Genomic DNA, 20,573 nt, shown 5'->3' on the forward strand with positions numbered 1-20,573 from the left:
CCAACTGATTACCACATGAAAAAAATAAAATTGGATCCATACTCTACACAAAATAATTTTAGGTTGATTAAAGACTTAAACATAAAATTCAAAAAAATTCAAAGTTTTATAGGGAAGTATAGAATATCTTTGTATCCTTGAGATAGAGAACAATTTGTGAATAAAATATAAAAATTCCAAATCCCTGGCTGATCACTAAAGTATACATGCATTATATGAGACTCCAGAGAGCCTATCCAGAAAGAGAAGGAGATCTATCCTGGAAAGACAGTACTGCACCTGGTGAGATTTTTCACTTTTTACACCTTCAACTGTGTATATTTCCCAAACCATATAGTATAAGCAGTGGAAAACAGAACTCTTACTGGTTTGAAGTGTCAAAGGACAGGCAAAGCACTTGGAAATTTAGGTGGGGCACTAAAAAAACAAGGAAACCAAAGAGAGGGTTGACCCCCAAATCTGACAATAAATCTGGTTCAAATCCTTGACTTATTTCCATACTACACAGGTTCATAGGAAACCTCCTGAGGGCCAGATTTAATTAGTAGCAGCTAGAAACTGGAAAAAAAATAAGCAGAAACATCAACTATGGACATGGGTTGGGGAGGGCTGACCATGAAAGGTTTGGAAGCTTCAGTCTAGGAAAGTTAATTACCTACTAAATCAGAAACAGCAATCCCCAGAAGAAAAAGAAACAGATTCTAGAGCACTCCATTGTATTATTTCCAATGACCAGTTTTCTACCCACAATTACTAGACATAAAAAAAATAGGAAGATGAATGACCCACATTCTGAGCAGGCCCATATATTAACCTAATGGACAGACTTCAAATCTGCTATGACGAGTATTTTCAAAAAAGTAAAGGAAATGTGATATTAACAAATGAACAAATAGGGCCTCTCTACAGAGACACTGAAACTATAGGAAAGAATTGAGTGGGAATTTTAGAGTTGGAAGGCATAGTAACTGAAATTAAAATTCACAAGAGGAGCTCAATAGCATATTTTAAATGACAGAAGAAAGAATCAATGAATTTTAAGACAATAAGAATTACCTAGAATTAAAAAAATTAAATAATAAAAAAATAATTACCTAGGATAAAGAACAGAGAAAAAAACTGAAGAAACAAACCCCCAGAGACCTGTGATACAATATCAAACAGTCCAACATGCATGTAATTGGAGTCCAGAAAGAGGAAGCAGAAAAACATTTTTTGAAGACATAATGACTAAAAATTTCCCAAGCTAGGTGGACAATGTTCATTTACAGATCCAAAAAACTTTACAAACACTGAATAGGTTAAACACAAAGAAAATCACACCTCTGGTATATTATAGTGAAACTGCTAAAAACAAAAAGAAAATCTTGAAAGCAATAAGGGGAAAATGACACATTATATTTAAGGGAACAATGACATACTTAATGGTCAACTTCTCAGTAGAAACATCAGAAGCCAGAAAACATAAGAATGACATATTCAAAATGTTGGAAAAGAAGAAAAAAACTATTAAATAAGAACTTTATATCCATTAAAAGTATTACTCAAAAATCAAGGAGATTGGGTAGGTAATGATTTCTTGAGAACCCCCAAAAGCATAAATCATAAAGAAAGAAATTGTTATGCTAGACTTCATCAAAATTTAAATTTTTACTTTGAAATATATTAAGAAAATGAAAAACCAAGCTAGAGACTGGGAGGAAATATTTGTAAAACATTTATAATAAAGCACTTATATTCAGAAAAATATACATGTTGAAAAATCTTACAATTTGATAATAAAAAGGTTTGAACTAATGTTTCACCAAATAAAATATATAAACAGCAAATAACCCCATGAAAAGATACTATAATTAATCATTAAGAAAATGCTATTAAACATTTTTTCATATATCTGTTGATTGCTTGTACATCTTCTTCTGTGAAGTGTCTGTTCATTTCCTTAGCCCATTTGTTGATTGGATTATTTGTATTCTTCGTGTAGAGTTTTTTGAGTTCTTTATAGAATCTGGAAATTAGCGCTCTATCTGAAGTATGGTTGGCAAAGATATTCTCCCACTCTGTAGGCTCTCTCTTCACATTACTGATAGTTTCCTTTGCTGAGAGAAAGCTTTTTAGTTTGAATCTATCCCAGTTGTTGATTCTTGCTTTTATTTCTTGTGCTATGGGAGTCCTGTTAAGGAAGTCTGATCCTAAGCCAACATGTTGAAGATTTGGACCTACTTTTTCTTCTATAAGATGCAGGGTCTCTGGTCTGATTCCGAGGTCCTTGATCCATTTTGAGTTGAGTTTTGTGTAGAGTGAGAGATAGGGGTTTAATTTCATTCTGTTGCATATGGTTTTCCAGTTTTCCCAACACCATTTGTTGAAGAGGCTATCTTTTCTCCATTGCATATTTTTGGAACCTTTGTCTAGTATGAGAAAACTGTATTTATTTGGGTTTGTGTCCATGTCCTCTATTCTGTACCATTGATCTACCTGTCTATTTTGGTACCAATATCATGCCGTTTTTGTTACTATTGCTTTGTAGTAGAGTTGAAGATCTGGTATTGCGATACTCCCTGCTTCGCTCTTGCTACTGAGGATTGCTTTAGCTATTCTAGGTTTTTTATTCTTCCAGATGAATGAAAGGAACACTCATACATTGCTGGTGGGGTTGCAAATTAGTGCAGCCACTCTGGAAAGCAGTGTGGAGGTTCCTCAGAAAGCTTGGAATGGAAACACCCTTTGACCCAGCTATCCCACTCCTTGGCCTATACCCAAAGGACTTAAAATCAGCATACTACAGAGATACAGCCACATCAATGTTCATTGCTGCTCAGTTCACCATAGCCAGATTGTGGAACCAACCTAGATGCCCTTCAGTTGATGAATGGATAAAGAAACTGTGGCATATATATACAATGGAATATTACTCCGCAATGAAGAATGATAAAATTATGGCATTTACAGGCAAATGGATGAAATTGGAGAATATCATGCTAAGTGAGATAAGCCAATCTCAAAAAACTAAAGGACGAATGATCTCGCTGATAAGCGGATGAGGACATATAATGGGGGGTGGGAGGGGTTAACATTAGGTTTAGGGTTAGGGTTAGGGATAAGGAGAGTGGTAAGAATGAAGGAAAGAAGGACTGTATAGAGGGGAAAGAGGGGTGGGAGGGGTGGGGGGGAAGGAAAAAAAATAATCAAACATCATTGCCCTATGTAAACGTATGATTACACAAATGGTATGCCTTGACTCTATGTACAAATAGAGAAACAACATGTATCCCATTTGTATACAATAATAAAAAAAAGAAAATGCTATTAAAATATGATACTTCTGCATACTCATTCTTTTATTCTATTTATGAGCTAGTCAGTTGACTTTGACAACAAATGTAGAAACAGAAGCAACTCAGGAAAAATGAGTAATATAACCATAGGTCGTAGAGATAGGAGGGTGTCTGAGATAGCATGCCATGCAGGAAGGACCTCTTGGGAAAGACACCAGGATGGTCAGGAGGCAGAAGAAAGGAGTAAAGGGAATTGGGACTTTATTGGTGTTTCCATGGGAAAGTCAAGGCAGGACAGAATGAACAGTGTAGGATTGCCTAGTTTAAATAATTTCAATAGGTCTGGAGCTATAGAGTTGACCTCTAGTTGCCTAATACCTGATCATGACATGAATGAGCAGAGGGATATTGTCTCCTGGGGTGCACAGGCTAGCTAGAGGAAGTCTAGCTCTGGATTGGTTAATTCAGATATCAAAGGCATACTCTATGCTGGGCCCTTTATTATCTTTAAATATTGACTAGTATGGGGAAGGTCAATCTCTCCCAAGCCAGAAAGATATTTTTAAGATATTAAAACATTGTGATATAAAAATTTTTTTAAATATTTACAATACACACCAGAATGGCTAAGATTTAAAAAACTGACACTAACAAGAGTGGTGCATCATCAAGCAGGTGGAATTTAAGTTAGAACTTAAAGTAGATGTGTTGATAGATGGACAAGAGCACAAAAAGATAGGACCAAAACTGGGATAATATCCATTTAACAATTATTAATATGCCTACCATGGTGTATCAGGGATCTGGTAGCTATAGTAGGGATATCAATAATTGTTAAATGGATATGGTCCCAGTTTCTAGTCCAGGAACATAGTGAGTACAGAGGGAATGATCCTGAATTCCTGGTGCATACAGCCTTAGACAGTGTAGAGACAGAATGGGATCATTTGGGCACCAGCATCTAGACTGGCAGTTTGGATACAAGCTGTAGAGTCAGATTCCATCTCCTTTGAGTACTAGATATCTTTGTAGTATATGACAAGGTACTTGCTTTTACTCTATGATTATTCCATAAAAGTTATTTGTCATCACTAGAAAATTTTAATTAGCTGAATGTCCATCTGCATTCCAAAGATTGCACAGGAAGCTGGATTCCAAGGCTTCTTGAAGACAGCAATATTGCCCTTTCTTGTTTGTCCAATCTTGACCGGCACCAGAGGCAGTGACCCCACATTTTGTATTCCTGGGCCAGTCCCACCATTGGCAACATCCCCACCGATCTGCCTCTTCCACACTCACTATCTGATGGTGACTTGTCTTGTGGCTTGTACAGGTGGTGACATTGCCAGAATATTTGAGGAAGAGATTTGGTGGCTTCCGGATCCAGTTCCTCCTCTCTTTTATGTTTTTAATCATCTATACCTTTAGTAAGATCTCGGTGAGTTACATGAAAACCAGCCCTGGAAAATGCACGCCCCCCCCAGGAAAAAGAACAAGAACAAAACCAAAAACTAACAAGCAGGACTCAGGATTATGGTTAGTTATCCCAGCAGTTTATTCTAAATCTTCATAAATGACTTGTTGATCTGTGTTGTGTAAGTTATAGTATCTAAGAGTACTTAATTTTACTATTAATAGCTTAATAATATTTTTCAAAAAACTAATAAATGGCAGAGGCATCTTTTTTTTTTTTACCTCTCAAGTATAGGTTACAAGTCAAAGAACCATGAGATGGGCTTAATCTATCTCAGGTCATTAGGTAATGTGCTCCAAAAAATCTAGGAGTTTCTATCTTCTTTCAAGAAAACTTAAGACTGTAAGGGCTGTCCTGATCAAGCCCCTTCTTGCCTCACTGGCCTTATTTTCTTATTTACTCCCCTTAATCTACATGTACTGCCTGATTGATTTTTCAAACACAGCTAACTTATTCCCACTTCAAGCCCTTTACACTTGCTCTGTACTGTTTACAGTGTTCTTTCCCCAGATTCTTTTTGTGACTAATTCCCCATCATTGGAGAAGATATGTCACCTCCTTGCAAAGGGCCTTGACAGATGTGCCTAATCAGTCTCTACTCCATGGAACCGTTTTTATTTTCTTTGTAATGTTTATCACCATGTGAGTAATGTATTTGCTTATTATCTGTCTTCTCTGCTTCAGTGCAAACTTCCTGAGTCCAAGGGCCTTGCCGGGCTTCTTCACTGCATTATTGAGTTGTGCTGAGAAAATGTTTAGCACATAAGGCACTTGGTAGATGTTTTTTAAATAACCAAATGAGTGGAATTTATCACACTGAGAACAAGTCTGTCTCCTTCGTTCAACATAGGCTCATTAAAGAAAACTACTAAGTTTTTGTAACCCTTGTGTCTCCTGAACCCTGCTAAGTATCTGTGTCTTGGTTGGCACTCAGTAAGCACTTAGTGAACAAGTGGATACATGAATCTTTGCCCATTGTATCCCTGACTTTGGAGCCCAGAATAACAAATGAAGAGGTTACCCAGTTAAATGATGTGCAGATGTTTTAAAAATCAGCATCAGCTAAGCCAGGGTTCAACAAATCTGGTCTAGAGACCAATCCAGCTAATAAACTGCTTTGTACAACTCTCGAGCTAGGAATGATTTTTAAGACTTTAAAAGGTTATTTTAAAAAAAAAAACAGAAACAATGTGTGGTCCAAAAAGCCTGCAATATTTAGCATCTGACCCTTTACAAGAAAAGTTTGCCAATCCCTGAGATGCTATTATCCCTATGGCTTTTTCCCAGTGTCAGAACCACATTCCCCACTCCGAGTCTTCAGAATGGAAAAGACTAAGTTGTGTTAACTGGGAAAACTGAGTTAATTCAGCTCTACATGTACCAACCTTGGCTGAACTCATAGGTAGATCTCACCCAGCATCCACATGATGAGATGCCAGTCAGAGACCACCTTTTTCACATGGCTTTCAAGGTCCATTTCTTTGTTGGATTGTTATTGATTATGCTGGAAAAGAAGGTACAGTATGCTGACCTTGTACTTATTTTAGCTGGAGATCGGCTATGGTGCTATGTTCTTGAAAATGATTTGGAACTTGAATATTTACCAGACCATGCTAGTCTTGCTGACAATTTCTGGCATGTACACCATCACAGGTGAGGTTGCCCTGATTCAAACACTGAATCAGGCTTTATACTAATTCAAACACACTCTACTTAGTGGAGTATTAATAGACCTTGAGACAACAGTTTCCAGCTTTTGTATTTTCCCCAAGTATAGAGATTACAGGCAGTGGAAATATTGGATGGAGGGGTACCTAAGAAGGGTTCTACTTCTAGAAATCAGATTGGGCTGTTAGGGGTTTTTCAAGGGAAATGATAGGGTCAATAGTGACCATATTTGGGGCAGAGTTCAACCTGTCACTTCAGGTTATCAGGTGATAGAAAGGGAATGAGAGGTAGACACAGGCCTTAAGTCCCCTGGAGGAGCTGAAGAAATAGCTCCTTTCAGAGAGCACTCGCCTAGTATGCGCAAGGACCGCGGTTCAAATCCCCGACCGCCCAAAAGAGAAAACAAAGAAAAATCTACAAAATTCTTAAGTCCCCTGGAAAGGCCTTTGTATGGGATCTTTTATGTAGGCTGTTCTGTTCTAGGAAGCCTTTACCTAGGTATGGAGAGTGGGAGTTCTTGTTATTCATTTCTTCCAGCCACAGTGCTGGTTTGTGTTCCCAGGAGTTCACTAGAGTAGAAGTAAAGAGAATCAGTGGGAAGTAGAGTATATTCAATTAATGGTGCACACAACATGGGAATAGGAGCTGAATTTTGCTTCTCAGGTGACATGTTTGGATACATTTTTGGTTGTCACAACTGGGCAGGGGATACTACCAAGTGGGTGGGGGCCAGGGTGCTACTAACTGTTGCTTCCAAACAGATTTTGTGATGAAGATTATATTATTTTTGCTTAGGAAATCCATCAGATTTTCATTCATCTGAAAAAATTTAGAAGTAAAGGAAAATTGGGATATAGAAGAGCAAGCTAAGAATCTCATAAAAGATTGTCAATGATGTTTAAGAAAGAAAAGAGAATGTACTAAAAAACCAAGTACAAGTAGTTGAAAGACACACTGATTTAAAGGGATATAAAGTCTGAATGGAGAGAGATGGGAGGAGAAAGATGAATAGAGTAGGTGATTCAGAAATTACTGGCTGCAAAGTCAGACATAGTTTTCATTTCTCATCCTCTTTTTCTTCAGGTGGTTTGACAGCTGTGGTTTATACTGAGATTTTACATGCTGGTGTTATGATTTTAGGATCCATCTTGTTAATGTTTTTTGGTAAGTAAAACTTAAGAAGACTGGGCATCAGAGGGTGGAACCTTTAAATCCATAGCTGCCCTAGATCCTCAACACCTTCATCTCACAAATGAGGGGACTGAAGCCCTCAAAACCCAACAGCACTGTCAAAGATTATGCTGAAAATTGGGGAGGAAACCTCTGCTCACTTCAGGATAAAGAGGAGTTGAGGAATAAAGTCAAGGTGACAAACTCCAGTGTTCTGGTCTGTCACACTCTTCCCTATCCCAGGGCTTTGTCCTTATTCTTCCTTTCCAGTTGAAAAGCCTTTCCTTTTGTTCAATTAAATACATCTTTCAAGGTCAATGGACAATTCACCCCAAATGGTGTGATTTCATCATTATTCCATCAATACGTCTTTCTTCTCTAACCCACACAAAATATTCCCACAAAATGCACAGCCTGATGAATTTAGTACTTAGTGAGTAGGTGCTTATGAAGTTATGAGAATGAAAGTAATAGCTGATATAAGTTGAATGTTATCAAGCCCCATGTAGACATTTATCTGTGTGACCTGATTTCATCATCATAATCACCATGAGGCATGATTACTTTAATTACTCCCATTTTACAGATGAGGAAAATAAGTCTCAGTTAAGTAATTTGCTCATGAAATATACCAAAAGTACAATACAATGAGAACTGGGTCTTTTAATACCAAAAACCTAATCTATAAATCAACATATTACAGAACAGTAATGGAAGAAGACACCTTAAAATAGAAATTTCTTTCCACAGCTAGGAGTGTGAGCTTAGCAAGTTGATATGACCACTGCCCCATGGTTCAGACACTGGTCTTGTGGAAATCTAGAAGGAAAAGTTCTGGGTTCCGGTAATGAAAAATTATTGAAATAATATGTGAACACAATTGAAGGATTATAGTTCTAGAGAGTATATCATTGAGTCTCGTGGAATGAGAACAGATAAGGTCAAACAGATTCACACAGTGCCCTACCTTATCATTCAGGAAGAATTAGTATACCATGAATTGTACTCAGTGCTATGTTGCAAGAAACAAAATATAGGTCAAGGAATTGTATCATTTTTAAATGCACTGGGAGCAATGACTAATTTGAGTGACAAAATTGTTAGCTACAAAACACAGTAAACCACTATGTTTAGTTTTGTGATAGTATTACATATCAACATTTTTTAATCCTGTCAAGTCTACCCCAAAAGTTGTTAATGGCATCCAAATAAAATAAACTTGATGAGTGGGTGGAATGTTCCATTTAGTGTTAACAATTATATCTCTAGATTTTTACTGAGAAATTTAATGGGATTTTTAATGGAAGTATCCAGGTTAGGGTTTTGTTGGTTTTTTTTTTAGGAAATAAACTATTATAAAGTAATGAAATAATTGTTTTCTTTTAAAGATATGCAACTCCTTATACATCCAAATGAGTGTTGTCCTTCAGTCTAGTCACTGTAGGAACCCACGCACATACAATTATATTTTTATCCCTTTTTTTCTGTTTAGATATAAATGACAGAGTATATTTTGACATATTATACATACATGGAGTATAACTTATTCTAATTAGGATCCCGTTCTTATGGTTGTAGATCATGTGAAGTTACACTGGTCTTGTATTCATATATGAACAAAGGAAAGTTATATCCAATTCATTCTCCTCTTTCCTGTTCCCATCTCCCTCCCTTCCTTTCATTCCCCTTTGTCTAATTCAATGAACTTCTATTCTTCCCTCCTCCCTGATTTTGTGTTAGCATCTGCATATCAGAGGGAATATTTTGGCCTTTGGTTTTGGGGAACTGGCTTATTTCACCTAGCATGATAGCCTCCAGTTATATCCATTTACCAGCAAATGCTATAATTTCATTTCTCTTTTTGGCTGAGTAGTATTCCATTGTATATATATACCACATTTTCTTTATCCATTCATCTGTTAAAGGGCACCTGGGCTGGTTCCATAGTTTAGCTATTGTGAATTGAACTGCTATAAATATTGATGTGGCTGCATCAATGTAGTTATGCTGATTTTAAGTCCTTTGGGTATTATGCCAAGAAGTGGGATAACTGGGTCAACTGGTGATTCTATTCTAAGTTTTCTGAGGAACCTCCACACTGCTTTCCAGAGTGGTTGTACCAATTTGCAGTCCCACCAGCAATGTGTGAGTGAATCCTTTTTCCCCACATTCCTACCAATATTTATTGTTATTTGTATCCTTGAAAATTGCTGTTCTGACTGGAGTGAGATGGAATATCTATATATTTTATTCTTAATTCTAAGTAAACCAAAAGGTATGCAGTGAAATACAGATAACCCTCAGTTTCTTGGTTCATTCCCCAAAGACAAGTACTATAAATTTTGTGTACATTCTTCTGAAGATATTATTCACATATATAGTCATTTTTATGTATGAAATATATATTTTAATAGAATCAAAATATAAAGTTTACAGGAGTGTAGATATTCCTTTAGGTAAAAGGAATGTTGAATGGCAAAGTAGGACAACATAGTTGCCAGAATTTAATTGACTATTCAAAAATATCTGGTAGAAAGGACTTTGAATGTTCCCAACAGAAATGATCAATGTGTGAGATGATAGATATGTAGTTACCCTGATCTGATCACTGTACATTGTATACATATATTTAAATGTCACACTTGACCCTATGAATATGTATAACAACTTTGTGTCAATCAAATATAAATATGTATTTTTTAAAAAATACAACTTTATGAGCTGTTTTCCCAACACTGGCACTATATTATAGACAGATTTTTATGCAACAAGTAGAGACCTAGTGCATCATTTTTTTATTTTGTTTATGTAATAATTTTTGCCAGAAAGTGCACAAATCAAAGTAAAAAGCCATGTGAAATATCACAAGGTAAACACACACTAATGACCAATACCCAAGTCAAAAAATTGTGGTTTTGTTTCCTTCTTTCCAAACTTTATGTTCTTTTGCTATGGCACTACCCAGGACCTTTATAGTACAGTATGGAATAGAAGTGGAAAAAACAAGCATCCTTGCCTCAACCCTAATCTTAGAAGGAAAACTTGGAATATTTCAACATTAAATAAAATATTGTCAGTATTTTATAGATATGCTTTGTCAGACTAATAAAGTTTCCTTCTATTACTAGTTTGATAAAAATTATCACAAATGACTTTTGAATTGTATCAAGTGTTTTTACCATACCTGTTAAGATGTTCTTTTCCTTTTTTCTGTAAACTTAATGAACTATACTGACTTGATTTCTAATGTCAATTCAGCCTTTCACTATTGGAATAAATTCCTCTCCAAAATTGCTATCCTAACTTATATTCTTAGGGATGAGGATGTGCCTCAGTGGTAGAGAACTTGCCTAGCAAATGTGAAGCCCTGGGTTTGATCCCCAGCACCACAAAAAGAAGGAGGGAGGGGGAAGGAACTAACTTATATTCTTAGCAGTGTATGATAATATAACCCCACTCCATGCCAACACTCAAATATTTTTAAGACCTTTAACATTTTTGCCCATCTTAATCCTTTTTTTTTTTTTTTTTTTTTTTTTTTTAGCATCCCATTTCTTACTTTTGTTTCAATTTGAAGTTTCCAGATACTGGTGAGGCCAAGCATTTTTTACTTTCAGTGGCTGTTCATATTCCCTCTTTTATAAATTACCTGTTTATATTCCTACCATATTTATTTGCAGTAGTTTTCCTTGATCAGTGATACACACGAGTCCCTTATACATTATGCGAATCTCTTCTTTCACTTTTAATCACTTTTAATGTGATTTCTCTCATATAAATTTTAAATTTCAAGGTCATATTTATAAACCTTCCTTTTCCTTTTCATATCATGTTTAAGAATGTACTCAGTAACCAAAGTTATAAAGATATTCTTTTGTTGTCTTGTAATATCTTTGTAGCTTTGTGTTTTACCTTTTTTAATCCGTGTGAATTTATTTTTATAAATGCCAAGAGATGTCTTTTCTTAATTCCACAGTCATTCCATATTCTCTTATTTTTTTTCATTCATTTGGAGTTCTTTTTTTTATTGTAAACAAATGGGATACATGTTGTTTCTCTGTTTGTACATGGCGTAAAGGCATACCATTTGTGTAATCATAAATTTACATAGGGTAATGTTGTTTGATTTATTCTGTTATTTTTCCCTTCCCCCCCACCCCTCCCACTCTTCTTTTCCCTCTATGCAGTCTTTCCTTCCTCCATTCTTACCACCCTCCTTAACCCTAACCCTAAACCTAACCCTAACCCTAACACTAACCCCTCCCACCCCCCATTATATGTCCTCATCCGCTTATCAGCGAGATTATTCATCCTTAAGTTTTTTGAGATTGGCTTATCTCACTTAGCATGATATTCTCCAATTTCATTCATTTGCCTGCAAATGTCATAATTTTATCATTCTTCATGGCGGAGAAATATTGCATTTTATATATATATATATATATATATATATATATATATATATATATATGCCACAGTTTCTTTATCCATTCATCAATTGAGGGACATCTAGGTTGGTTCCACAATCTAACTATGGTGAATTAAGCAGCTATGAACATTGATGTGGCTGTATCTCTGTAGTATGCTGACTTTAAGTCCTTGGGTATAGGCCAAGGAGTGGGATAGCTGGGTCAAATGGTGGTTCCATTCCAAGCTTTCTGAGGAATCTCCATACTGCTTTCCAGAGTGGCTGCACTAATTTGCAACCTCTCCAGCAATGTATGATTGTACCTTTCTCCCCACATCCTCGCCAACACCTATTGTTGCTTGTGTTCTTGATAATCGCCATTCTAATTGGGGTGAGATGGAATCTTAGGGTAGTTTTGATTTGCATTTCCCTTATTACTAGAGATGTTGAACATTTTTTCATATATCTGTTGATTGTTTGTACATCTTCTTCTGTGAATTGTCTGTTCATTTCCTTAGCCCATTTGTTGATTGGATTATTTGCATTCTTGGTATAGAGTTTTTTGAGTTCTTTATAGATCCTGGAAATTAGCGCTCTATCTGAAGCATGAGTGGCAAAGATATTCTCCCACTCTGTAGACTCTCTCTTCACATTACTGATAGTTTCCTTTGCTGAGAGAAAGCTTTTTAGTTTGAATCTATCCCAGTTGTTGATTCTTGCTTTTATTTCTTGTGCTATGGGAGTCCTGTTAAGGAAGTCTGATCCTAAGCCAACATGTTGAAGATTTGGACCTACTTTTTTTTCTATAAGATGCAGGGTCTCTGGTCTGATTCCGAGGTCCTTAATCCATTTTGAGTTGTGTTTTGTGCAAGGTGAGAGATAGGGGTTTAATTTCATTCTGTTGCATATGCTTTTCCAGTTTTCCCAGCACCATATGTTGAAGAGGCTATCTTTTCTCCATTGCATATTTTTGGCCCCTTGTCTAGTATGAGAAAATTGTATTTATTTGGGTTTGTGTCCACATCCTCTATTCTGTACCATTGATCCACCTTTCTATTTTGGTACCAATACCATGCCGTTTTTGTTACTATTGCTTTGTAATAGAGTTGAAGATCTGGTATTGCAATACCCCCTGCTTTGCTCTTGCTACTGAGCATTGCTTTAGCTATTCTGGGTTTTTTATTCTTCCACATGAATTTCATAATTGCTTGCTCTATTTCTATAAGGAACATCATTGGGATTTTAATTGGAATTGCATTGAATCTGTATAGCACTTTTGATAGTATGGCCATTTTGACAATATTAATTCTTCCTATCCAAGAACATGGGAGATCTTTCCATCTTCTAAGGTTTTCTTTAATTTCTTTCTTTAGTGTTCTGTAGTTCTCATTGTAGAGGTCTTTCACCTCTTTTGTGAGATTGATTTCCAAGTATTTTATTTTTTTCAATGCTATTGTGAATGGGGTAGTTTTCCTAATTTCTCTTTCTGAAGATTCATCACTTATGTATAAAAATGCCTTAGATTTATGAGCATTGATCTTGTAACCTGCTACTATACTGAATTCACTTATGAGTTCTATAAGTTTTCTGGTGGAATTTCCTGGTTCCTCTAAATATATAATCATGTCATCAGTGAACAGGGATAGTTTGAGTTCTTCTTTTCCTATTCGTATCCCTTTAATTTCTTTGGTTTGTCTAATTGCTCTGGCTAGAGTTTCAAAGACGATGTTGAAAAGAAGTGGTAAAAGAGGGCATCCCTACCTTGTTCCAGTTTTCAGGGGGAATGCTTTCAGTTTTTAACCATTTAGAATGATATTGGCCATGGGCTTACCGTAGATGGTCTTTACAATGTTAAGGAATGTTCCCACTACCCCAATTTTTTCTAGTGTTTTGAGCATGAAGAGATGCTGTATTTTATCGAATGCTTTTTCTGCATCTATTGAAATAATCATGTGATTCTTGACTTTAAGTCTATTGATATGGTGAATTACATTTATTGATTTCCTGATGCTGAACCAACCTTGCATCCCTGGGATAAAACCCACTTGATCGTGGTGCACTATCTTTTTAATATGTTTTTGTATGCGATTTGCTAAAATTTTGTTGAGAATTTTTGCGTCGATGTTCATTAAGGATATTGGTCTGAAATTTTCTTTCCTCGATGTGTCTCTGTCTGATTTAGGTATCAGGGTAATATTGACTTCATAGAATGAGTTTGGGAGGGTTCCCTCCTCTTCTATTTTATGGAATACTTTGAGAAGTATTGGAATGAGTTCTTCTTTAAAGGTTTTGTAGAACTCGGCTGAGAACCCATCTGGTCCTGGACTTTTCTTTGTTGGTAGGCTTTTGATGACTTCATCTATTTCATTACTTGAAATTGGTCTATTTAAATTGTGTATGTCCTCCTCGTTCAGTTTAGGCAATTCATATGTCTCTAGAAACCTGTTGATGTCTTCGAAATTTTCTATTTTGTTGGTGTATCGATTTTCAAAATAGCTTCTAATTATGTTTTGTATTTCAGTCATGTCTGTTGTGATATTTCCTTGTTCATTCCGAATTTTAGTGATTTGGGTTTTCTCTCGTCTTCTCTTTGTTAGTGTGGCTAAGGGTTTATCAATTTTGTTTATTTTTTCGAAGAACCAACTATTTATTTTGTCAATTTTTTGTATTGTTTCTTTTGTTTCAATTTCGTTGATTTCAGCTCTGAGTTTAACTCTTCCCTGTTCTACTACTTTTGGTGTTGGTCTGTTCTTCTTTTTCTAGGGCTTTGAGCTGTAGTGTTAGGTCGATTATTTGTTGAGTATGACTTCTTTTATTAAATGTGCTCCATGAAATAAATTTTCCTCTAAGTGCTGCTTTCATAGTGTCCCAGAGATTTTGATATGATGTTTCTTTGTTCTCGTTTACCTCTAAGAATTTTTTAATTTCCTTCCTAATATCTTCTGTTATCCATTCATCATATAATAGCATATTGTTTAATCTCCAGGTGTTGGAGTAGTTTCTGTTTTTACTCTTTCATTTATTTCTAACTTCAATCCATTATGATCTGATAGAATACAAGGTAGTGTCTCTATCTTCTTGAATTTGCTAACATTAGCTTTGTGGCATAATATATGGTCTATTTTAGAGAAGGATCCATGTGCTGCTGAGAAGAAAGTGTATTCGCTCTTGGTTGGATGGTATATTCTATAAATGTCTGTTAAGTCTAAATTATTGATTGTGTTATTGAGATCTATGGTTTCTTTGTTCAATTTTTGTTTGGAAGATCTGTCCAGTGGTGAGAGAGGTGTTTTAAAATCACCTAGTATTATTGTGCTATGGTCTATTTGGTTTCTAAAATTGAGAAGGATTTGTTTGACATATGTGGATGAGCCACTGTTTGGGCATAGATGTTTATGATTGTTATATCTTGCTGATTTATGCTTCCCTTAAGCAGTATGTCATGTCCTTCTTTATCCCTTCTGACTAACTTTGGCTTGAAGTCCACATTATCTGAAATGAGGATGGATACTCCAGCTTTTTTGCTGTGTCCATGTGCATGGTATGTTTTTCCCCATCCTTTCACCTTTAGTCTATGGGTATCTCTTTCTATAAGGTGAGTTTCTTGCAGGCAACATATTGTTGGATCTTTCTTTTTAATCCAATCTGCCAGTCTATGTCTTTTGATTGATGAATTCAGGCCATTAACATTCAGGGTTATTATCGAGATATGATTTGTATTCCCGGTCATTTGGTTCATTTTTTAATTTTATTTATTTTTTTTTGACACAACTTGGTTCCTCCTTTATTTGACAGTTCCTTTAGAATAATTCCTCCCTTTGCTGATTTGCTTCTTTGTTTTTTATCTCTTCCTCATGGAATATTTTGCTGAGAATATTCTGTAATGCTGGCTTTCTTTTTGTAAATTCTTTTAGCTTTTGTTTATCATGGAAGGATTTTATTTCATCCTCAAATTTGAAGATAAGCTTTGCTGGGTATAAGATTCTTGGTTGGCATCCATTTTCTTTCAGAGCTTGAAAAATGTTGTTCCAGGCCCTTCTAGCTTTTAGGGTCTGGATTGAAAAATCTGCTGATATTCTTATTGGTTTCCCCCTGAATGTAATTTGGTTCTTTTCTCTCACAGTCTTTCAAATTCTGTCTTTATTTTGCATGTTAGGTATTTTCATAATAATGTGCCTTGGTGTGGGTCTGTTGTAATTTTGTGTATTTGGAGTCCTATAAGCCTCTTGGACTTGATTTTCCATTTCATTCTTCAGATTTGGGAAATTTTCTGATATTATTTCATTGAATAGATTGTTCATTCCTTTGGTTTGTTTCTCTAAGCCTTCCTCAATCCCAATAATTCTCAAATTTGGCCTTTTCATGATATCCCATAATTCTTGCAGATTCTGTTCATGATTTCTTACCATCTTCTCTGTTTGTTCAACTTTGTTTTCAAGGTTAAATATTTTTTCTTCAATATCTGAGGTTCTGTCTTCCAGGTGTTCTATCCTATTGGTTATGCTTTCTATGGAGTTCTTAATTTGGTTTATTGTTTCCTTCATTTCAAGGATTTCTGTTTGGTTTTTTTTTTTCAATATCTCTAACTCTTTATTGAAATGATCTTTTGCTTCCTGTATTTGCTTTTTTAACTGTCGATTGGTGCTATCATTCAATGCCTGCATTTGCTCTTTCATCTCATCATTCAGTGCCTGCATTTGATCTTTCATCTCCTCGTTTGCTTCCCTGATCATTTTAATTATGTACATTCTGAACTCCCGTTCTGTCATTTCTTCTGCCATGCTGTCGTTGGATTTTATTGATGTAACATCTAGATTTGTTTGGGGCATTTTCTTCCCTTGTTTTCTCATATTGTTCAGGAATCAGTGGATCATTAATATATTGCGGATTTCCTCTATTGACTTCTAATGTCCCTGAAGATTGCTAGTATATCCCCTCTTATCCTTCAGTAGCCTGAAGTCTTAGAGGATGTTGATAATGCAGTGCTCCACAAGAAAGCTGCCTCTCTAGGGGTGGTTACCTCAGGTGGGGTATATTCCCTGATAGTGGGCAGAGGTGCCTCCACTTGTTGACCAATGGTCATCCAAAGGGGAACTAGGCTGCGGGCTGAGGCAAGGCCTGTTTGTGCCTGTGTCTCTGGATTTACCGTCCCTGTGGGAAAACCTCACCCAGCAGGGAAGACTCACCCAGTGGGGAGGTCTTGCTGGTCAGTTCCCCTCCTAGAGGTTTCGCTCAATCTACAACTACCGCCTGGCCTGGGCTGCCTTCCTCTGCAACGTTCCCAGGGGCCCGGACCTACCTCCTGGGCCTGGGAGCCTCACCCTTCGCAGACGAGTCTCCTTAGGCTGCCTCTCCTCAGAGAATCTGCCCGCAGTCCTGGAAACTTCGCTCCGCCCCTAGGCGTGTCTCTGTACGGCTCTTCCACCAAGAAGCTGCCTAGGTCCTGGGACCCTGCTCTGCACCTAATCGCCTGGCTATGTGGCCCCTCCTCTGAGCTGCCACCTGGAGCCCCGTACAATAGATCCAAGTCCCAGAGACCTGCCACACACCTCTTCCTCCGGACAGCCACTTGCTGTTCCAACGCAGTCACTAGGAGTCCAAGCAACTCACTTCACGTCTCCTCCTCCCGCCAACTGCCCGTAGCCCTAGGCATTCACTCTGAGTCCAAGTGACCCGCCCGATTCCTCCTCCTCCTTGGGGTAGACCCCTGGGTGTTCAGGAGCGGTTACTCGGAGACCAAGCGACCCACCGTGCTCCTCCTCCAGGCAGGCCACCGGTGTTCAGGAGCGATAGTTTTGAGTCCAAACAACTCACCACTCGCCTCCTCCTCTGGCAACCGCCTGTAGCTCTGATGCAGTCACTCCTAGACCAAGCGACCCGCCACATTCCTCCTCTTCCTCCAGGCAGCCCCCCAGTGTTCAGAAGCAGTTGCTCTGAGTCTAAACAGCTCGCCACGCAACTCCTCCTCTGGCAACCGCCTGTAGCTCTGATGCAGTCACTCCTAGACCAAGCAACCCGCTGTGCTCCTCCGGGCAGCCCCCCGGTGTTCAGAAGCGGTCGCTCTGAATCCAAACATCTCGCCACGCAGCTCCTCCTCAGGCAGCCGCCCGGAGCCCCAGTGGTTGCTCCGAGTCCAAGCGCTGTGCTGAGCAGCCACCTCTACGATGTTCCCAGTTGTCCATGTTTCTCTTTATTCAATTTTTGTTTGGAAAAAAACAAAAATGGTGAGAGAGGTGTGTTAAAATCGCCTAGTATTATTTTGTTGTGGTCTGTTTGATTTCTGGAATTGAGAAGGATTTGTTTGACGTACGTGGATGAGCCAATGTTCGGGGCATCGATATTTATGATTGTTATGTCTTGCTGATTTATGCTTCCCTTAAGCAGTATGTAATGTCATTCTTTATCCCTTCTGACTAGTTTTGCCTTGAAGTCCACATTATCTGAAATGAGGATGGATACTCCAGCTTTTTTGCTGTGTCCATGTGCATGGTATGTTTTTTCCCATCCTTTCACCTTTAGTCTATGGGTATCTCTTTCTATGAGATGAGTCTCTTGCAGGCAGCATATTGTTGGATTTTTCTTTTTAATCCAATCTGCCAGTCTATGTCTTTTGATTGATGAGTTCAGGCCATTAACATTCAGGGTTATTATTGTGATATGATTTGTATTCCCAGTCATTTGACTCATTTTTGTTTTTTGACATGATTTGGTTTCTCCTTTATTTGGCTATTCCTTTAGGCTAGTTCCTCCCATTGCTGATTTGCATCGTTGTTTTTCATCTCTTCCTCATGGAATATTTTGCTGAGAATGTTCTGTAATGCCAGCTTTCTTTTTGTAAATTCCTTTAGCTTTTGTTTATCATGGAAGGATCTTATTTTGTCATCAAATCTGGAAGTAAGTTTTGCTGGGTATAAGATTCTTGGTTGGCATCCGTTTTCTGTCAGGGCTTGGTATATTTTGTTCCAGGCCCTTCTAGCTTTTAGGGTCTGGATTGAAAAATCTGTTGATATTCTTATTGGTTTCCCCCTGAATGTAATTTGATTCTTTTGTCTCACAGCCTTTAAAATTCTGTCTTTATTTTGCAAGTTAGGTATTTTCATAATAATGTGCCTTGGTGTGGGTCTGTTGTAATTTTGTGTATTTGGAGTCCTTTAAGCCTCTTATACCTGGTTTTCTATTTCATTCTTCAGATTTGGGAAATTTTCTGATATTATTTCATTGAATAGATTGTTCATTCCTTTGGTTTGTTTCTCTAAGCCTTCCTCAAATTTAATTCTTAAATTTGGCCTTTTCATGGTATCCCATAATTCTTGTGGATTCTGTTCATGATTTCTTACTATCTTCTCTGCTTGGTCAACTTTGTTTTCAAGATTAAATATTTTGTCTTCAATGTCTGAGGTTTTGTCTTCCAGGTGTTCTATCCTATTGGTTATGCTTTCTATGGGGTTTTAAACTTGGTTTATTGTTTCCTTCATTTCAAGGATTTCTGTTTGTTTTTTTTTCAGTATCTCTAACTCTATTGAATTGATCTCTTGCTTCCCGTATTTGGTCTTTTAACTGTTGATTGGTGCGATCATTTAATGCCTGCATTTGCTCTTTCATCACCTCGTTTGCTTCTCTGATTGTTTTAATTATGTACATTCTGAACTCCCTTTCTGACATTTCTTCTGCTGTGCTGTCATTGGGTTTTATTGATATAGTATCTAGGTTTGTTTGGGGCATTTTCTTCCCTTGTTTTCTCATATTGGTCAGATGTCAGTGGGACTCTGAGATATTGCAGATTTCCTCTATTGGCTTATTGTGTCCCTGTAGATTTCCAGTATATCACCTCCCAGCCTTCAGTAGCCTGAAGTCTTGGAGGAACTTGATAATGCAGTGCTTCCGAAGAAAGCTGCCCCTAACCTGCTACTGGTTCCAGGGCTTGGAGCTGGCTCTGTGCTGAAAGGCTCTCACTGGGCTGTCTGCTCCGAGAAGCTGGCCGTGAAAGGAGCCTGCCACCGGAGGGAGCAGGGCTGCTTGGGGAAGTCCCTGGCTGCCCTGTCCTGGTCCCTGAAGCTGCCTGCGGGCCGGAGCTCACTGCTGGCTCCAGGACTTGGAGCTGGTTCTGTGCAGAAAGGTTCTCACTGGGGGGCCTGCTCCGAGAAGCTGGCCATGTGGGAGGAGCCCACTGCTGGAGGGAGCAGGGCTACCTGGGGAAAACTCTAGCTGCCCTTCCCTGCTCTGATAAGCCGCCCCTGTCTGGGCCTGCCGCCCAGACCGAGCTTCACCCAGTCGGGGAGACTCACCCCGTGTCTCTATTTTAGTCCGATTCTCTCAATGCCTCGCCTTCTTGAATCCTGGGTTCTGGAGTGACAGGAGATGCAGTCACCCTCTAGTCCGCCATCTTGGATCTCCCCGTGGAAAGAGCCTGCGGCCGGAGGGGGCAGGGCCTCCTGAAGAAGTCTCTGGATGCCCTACCCTGGTCCCAGAGGCTGACTGCAGGTCAGAGCTCTCCGCTGGCTCCAAGACTTGTGACTGGCTCTGTGTAGAAAGGCTCTCACTGGGCTGTCTGCTCCGAGAAGCTAGCCTCAAAAGG

General features: G+C 38.0%; 1 protein-coding gene across 1 annotated transcript in view; it reads left to right on the forward strand.

The window, feature by feature from the left end:
* The window catches only part of LOC124991469 (sodium/glucose cotransporter 1-like), a 70,623-nt gene that overhangs the window by 12,313 nt on the left and 37,737 nt on the right, over positions 1 to 20,573 (forward strand). The window contains exons 4-6 of the mRNA XM_047562168.1: positions 4,612 to 4,716; positions 6,300 to 6,405; positions 7,504 to 7,584. Of these exons, the coding sequence (XP_047418124.1) occupies positions 4,612 to 4,716; positions 6,300 to 6,405; positions 7,504 to 7,584 (292 nt within the window). The remainder of the gene's footprint in view (positions 1 to 4,611; positions 4,717 to 6,299; positions 6,406 to 7,503; positions 7,585 to 20,573) is intronic.

The sequence above is a fragment of the Sciurus carolinensis genome, chromosome 8, assembly GCF_902686445.1.
Source record: "Sciurus carolinensis chromosome 8, mSciCar1.2, whole genome shotgun sequence".
Lineage (NCBI taxonomy): Eukaryota > Metazoa > Chordata > Mammalia > Rodentia > Sciuridae > Sciurus > Sciurus carolinensis.